This window comes from Pundamilia nyererei, unplaced genomic scaffold (assembly GCF_000239375.1).
Source record: "Pundamilia nyererei isolate P.nyererei 1_Seehausen unplaced genomic scaffold, PunNye1.0 scaffold00021, whole genome shotgun sequence".
Lineage (NCBI taxonomy): Eukaryota > Metazoa > Chordata > Actinopteri > Cichliformes > Cichlidae > Pundamilia > Pundamilia nyererei.
Window position 1 is genome coordinate 4,240,540 of NW_005187422.1, and position 5,625 is coordinate 4,246,164.

The following is a 5,625-nucleotide window of genomic DNA, read 5'->3' on the forward strand; positions in this document are numbered from 1 at the left end:
CTACAAAGGGAAAATGCATCAGTAATAACCTAAATCCCGAGCTCAACATTTATGGACATTTTTTTCCGGTCAGCCTTTATTTAGTCCAAAAATACTTTGCTTTACAAATTTAGCCCAAACTGGCACGTACAGTAGCCGTATTAAAGCCTTAAAATCTGATCGAGGATGCACCTGCCAAGTCATGTGACCATAAAGATTTAGCAAGATTGAACGCAGTCTTGCTTGAATATTTGTCACCTTGTTGGGCAGAGAACTGGTTTTCAAAACCATATCAAATCAAACTGGAGGAGGTCTAGTTTTGTTGTGGCAGTGTTGGATAATGCAGCATACAAGTTTAGCAATATACATTTATCACATCTGCATATCTACTGTTTGAGATAAAACACTTTGTTTTCAAGGTGATCTCAATCAAGTTGGGTCATTATTAAGTGTACGAGGCACAGCGCACTTTTCAGAGAGACAGTTCAGTAATCAGAGGTGTCACAAGCACAGACATTCATTAGTTAAACAGAACTACACAGACCTGTGTAAAAGTTGATGAACTGCTAACTTTTAGTTAGCAGACACACAAACAGTTTGTGTGTCTGCAGATGTTTGTTGGTCAGATAGAAAGGCTCCATGTGATCGTTGATTCGTTGATCGCAACCCTTTCCTGATGCAGGTTCTGCGAGAGGTTTCTTCCTGCTGTCCTGAGTTCTTGCTCAAACAGGGCTGTCTGATTGTTGGGGTTTTCTCTGAATTATTGTAGGGTCTTTAAATTAACTCAATTCTCAACTCTAATATCGGTGCTTTGTAGTCGTCAGTGCTGGGGAGTAACGGAATACATGTACCAGCATTATGTATTGAAAATACAAAATATGAGTAACTGTATTCTGTTACAGTTACAGTTTAAAAAGGTGGTATTCAGAATACAGTTACTTTGTTGAAGTAAATGGATTACACGGCGGTACTTCCCTGTTTGATATGTTAGGCTGCCCCCTCTCTATATTTGGTAATTCCACGCAGGTGGAAACCCAAACAAAACAATGTCTGTGTCTCGCGGACCACGTCACTACTACTTGTAGCCCGGAGGTGGCGAGGTGGAGAAATATTTTTAAAAATTATTATTAAAAAAATTATTTAATATGAAGGCAATAGGCAGTGTTACAGGCATAGCCCTAAAGAATGTAGCCTTATGGGCAGTGTAGTCCGTGCTGCAGGGAGAATGAACTGCCATACCCGTTACGTTGGAGCAGCCTTTCAACGCCTCTCTCTGTCTCTCACTAGCAAAGTTGACCCAGACAACAAAGTGAAGCTAGTTTTCAGCTACGAGCCCGACACGAACCCGGCGTATCAGCCAGAGGTCCTTTTACTACGGTTCGCAGCCGCGGGCCTGTTTTATATACGCACAGAATAGTTTTCTAAACGAGATCGCTGCAAAAAGTGCAGCCTTACCTAATGTCCACCTACTGTTACTCATTTATATTAAGATTTAAACATCTAGTTGTCAAAAGCATGATCATTTATTAAGTAATCCAAAGTATTCAGAATACGTTACTCTCATTTAGTAACGAACGGTAAGCGTTCTATAAATGCAATGAGGGTTTCACAGTTGACTTTTTACATTTGTTTTCATGTAAAACTGAAACAGGAAATGTATAACTGCACTGTATAAACACACATACACACTTTGAATGTAATTGTAGGGGACGAGCAGATGTTGTTTTGTGTCTTCAAGTCAGTTTCATTAGATAAGTGTTTGGAATAAATACAGAAAATCTGGTTCCTAATCTTACACCCCCCCCCCCCCCCCTCCTCTCCACGGACTCCCAGTATCAGACAATAAGTTCCCCAAGGAAGCCTTCTCCATCAGTTCCACAGATGAAGCTGCCAACACTGTGGAGGAGCAGGAGGATGTTGACGAGTGTGAGCTCTACCCTGGCCAGCTGTGCCAGCACACATGCACCAACATCTGGGGCTCCTATCGCTGTAGCTGCCACCAGGGCTACATCCTGCAGCTGGATGGACATTCGTGTGCACCAGGTACAGTAGCCCGTCCTTAAAATCATAATTTTAATTTCATATTTGGAGAAATCTAAGGCTTGACAAGATTGTTGTGCTGTGTTTGAAATGCTGAACAATGTGTCATATGTAGTTATATATATCTGTCATGCACAATACACAAAAACATGACATGCACTAATTGCATAGAGGCTAAAGGAACAGGGTTTCATGTGTTTGGTAGTATAGGTACATTTAAACATCTCAGGAAGAGCTGAAAGTGACAAATGGACATAAGATTATTTCAAAAGGAGTTTCACTACTCCCATTACTGTAGGCATATGCTTTATGTTGGGGTGCTAGCAGGGTGATTGAATATGAGCTGAGAGAGAGCTCAGTGGAGCACTCAGAGAGCGCAACTCCTCTCGAAGGGCAAGGGCTCTACTAAAACTTTGATGTTTTATGAGGGTGGTTAATGACATCAGCCTGTTATGGCATCATTATGACATCTTAGGTCATCATATTGAAAAAAAAATTGTGTTGTGCAGCTCTCTCTTGTCATGGTTTCTTTAAATATTTTTTCAAGGCTAATTTTGACCTTGGGCACTAACAGTGAAGGTCAAGGTCAAATGCTTAGTCAATACAGGTACTTATTTCCCCCAAGATCAAGTAGTTTGTTGCAAAGTTTGAAGAATATTCATGAAAAGCTGTGGGTAATATAAAGTTTTTACTGATTTTCATATTTGGTGTGACTTTGACCCGATTTTCATCAAAATGAAATCAGCTCGACTGTTAGTTTGTTAGTTTGTTCATTTGTTCATTCATTTCATTTGTTCAAACATTCATTTGTCTGTTTGTTAGCTACACTGCTAACAAACAGACAAATGAATGCTTTGTGTATTTATTTTAGAAAAATGACACAGTGAGAGTGGTGTATAACAATCAGCCATGACATAAAAACCACATGCCCACTGTGTCCATGACCTGTCAGGACATGGACGCAGTGTCTCCGAGGTTCTTCAAGGACAGGTTAGGCTGTTTGGGACCACGTGAGTTTGAGAACTGGATAAGCACTGTTTTTTTGAGCTGTTCAAGTATTATTGCACAGCCATGAGCTGGTGTGGGGCTCTTGGGCTGCAACAGTGCTTAGGTGGGTGGTAGATGTAAAGTAACATTTACATGCATGTCAGGAACCAAGGTTCCAAGCACTGGACATAATGAGTTGTGTTAATTACTTCATTTGTCACATTATTTGAAATTCTGTGCCTGTCATATTTAGTTTGACCCTGTGCTACTTCGGTTTAAAAAACTCCACGTGTTCAGAATTCACTGACACGAGATGAGGCAGCTGCATAACAAAAAAGTATTTTACTTCCACTAAAAGCTTAAATGCAGAAATCTCAGTAAGCTAATCTATGGTTGTGCTGTGGTTAAACCAGCACCAGATTTGATCGCCATCATATTTATGGCCCTTGGGGAAAAGATATTTAAAGAGGAGTATAACAAATCCACCCATTACGACCTCAAATAAAAATGTTCATTTATTCATAGAACTCTCTCTGCTCCATAAAAGAGTATAATGACAAAAACACTCAGCATGGGTCAAATGATGTCTTGGAATATTGCTCGTTTTCAAATTTGCTGCATATATTAGAAACATTAAATGGTAGGAACGCAGTAGCCTCGGTTAGCTGGACCGCTACATGTTTCTCACAGTCTGTGCTGTTGCTGTTCTGCAGTGAGCTTCAAGGAGGACAATGGACTCAGAGAAGTTGACGGTCCAGCTTTTTCCCCCACCACCACTACCACTAAAACTACTACAACCACCACCAGCTCCTTTAGCCTCAATCCATGTGCAGGTAATCTAAACACTGGACCACAAAGCAAATGACATCACTGGGACAACCTGTCTCGGAAAGCAGCTCTGATGTGCAGTGAGGTGGCTGTAAGTCAGGTGGTAGAGCAGGTCATCTACTAATCAGAAGGCTGGTGGTTCGATCCTGGGCTGCTGATACTAACTTCAAGTTGCTCTCTGATGCATTCATTGCAGTATTGAATGTATGTGAATGTTAGATAAAAAGCACTGCATAGAAAATGTGCTTGGGTGAAGAAAAGTGCTAAATAAGAATCGCTCCATTGGTAGAAACATCAACTGATCCCCAGAGAGCAGACACGATTGACCATAATCTGGAACATACATCTTGGTAACAGTGCTGTCAGGAGTTTTGTGGCGTGCAACAGTCTTTGATTAGTCTTTTGAGGAGAAGTCTAACCCTTGGGCTCAAACGTACTCGCTGTGAGTTTGGTTCAAGGGTTAGAGCAACTGTCACCTGAACTGTAGCCCATATGAGGTAGACCCTGAATCAGCTTCATCAGTCAGGTTAAAGGTTAAATGTGTGTCATATTTTTTGCTATTTGGATCCTTTTTGCCACATTTCCAATAAGATATCATAAACTGCATTATAGTTGTTGTAGTTGTGTCTAACTTCTCTAAATATTTTTCAGAAATTCTACTTTATTCTTAACTGAGACCCACAGGACAGCTATCACACATGTAGCATAATTAACTTGAGTAAGGCAGTAGTCCAGGCAGGTCACACCCGTCTGTCATGTGCTAATAAAAAAAGCTTCATAGTAGCTTTTTTTCGTCTAATTCTGCAGCCGAGGGATAAAGAGTGGAAATGTGGTTGTAGGTGAGCATACGGTGTGGCTCCTCACACTGTGCACGATGAAAGGACACTTTTTTGTAGGTGATGTCCATATGTTTTCCTGATGCTTCAAACTTTTCTTGATTTCTTGTGTTAAAAGTTATTTTGTATAATATTAGATTTTCTGCATTCTGTGTAGCAGTAAAGATAGATTAAAATTATTGGGTTAGTAATCTGTCGCCTGTGTAACCTGGAGAGATGAATGCAAGCTGTTTTTATTTCATCCATACACACGACTTCCATTATTTCTGTCACGGTAATTTCAGTTATAAGACAACATATTTTTTATTAGTGGGCATTTTTTGTGTGTTATTTGTGTTTCACAGTCAGATTAAGCTCTTATTAAACCCCCAAACAATGTAACCTCCTTTTTGGGTGTACCTAATCATTCAGCTAACTGGATAAACTGCTCCAGACATAATGAAGGAGGCCAGCAAAGATATTAAAGGCAAATGCAAAAGTTGCAATGCAATTGTCCCTTAAAATGTTGCCATATCTGGAAAAGATTTATGACAGGAGCTCAAAAACACAGCTCAAACAACTCGAGATGTAGGTCTATAAAGCAATAATGAAGTCTAATATAATATATTGGACCAATAAATGTTATAAATATACCAAAGTCAAAGAGAGAACATTTGCAGTCAACACAGCTGGTCTCTTATATTATTCATAGATTTACTTAATATATCAATATCACCAATGTCAGAATATGAAACATGATTTTTGGCTCTGCTATGCTTCTCCACTGATCCCTTACTTGGCTCACATTTTCTGTTAGTCTTTGGACGCTGTGTGCTCTAAGCCATCATAAATGATGACCCAAGCAATCAGAATATATATATTTTTCAACACCATGAAGTCCAAAGAACACACCAGACAGGTCAGGGATAAAGTTACTGAGAAATTTAAAGCAGGCTTAGGCTACAAAAAGATTTCC

The 5,625-nt window shown here is 39.8% G+C and overlaps 1 protein-coding gene across 1 annotated transcript in view; it reads left to right on the top strand.

The window, feature by feature from the left end:
* fbln2 (fibulin 2) overlaps window positions 1-5,625 on the top strand; it is a 72,850-nt gene that overhangs the window by 45,086 nt on the left and 22,139 nt on the right. The window contains exons 6-7 of the mRNA XM_005726704.1: window positions 1,813-2,022; window positions 3,720-3,839. Of these exons, the coding sequence (XP_005726761.1) occupies window positions 1,813-2,022; window positions 3,720-3,839 (330 nt within the window). The remainder of the gene's footprint in view (window positions 1-1,812; window positions 2,023-3,719; window positions 3,840-5,625) is intronic.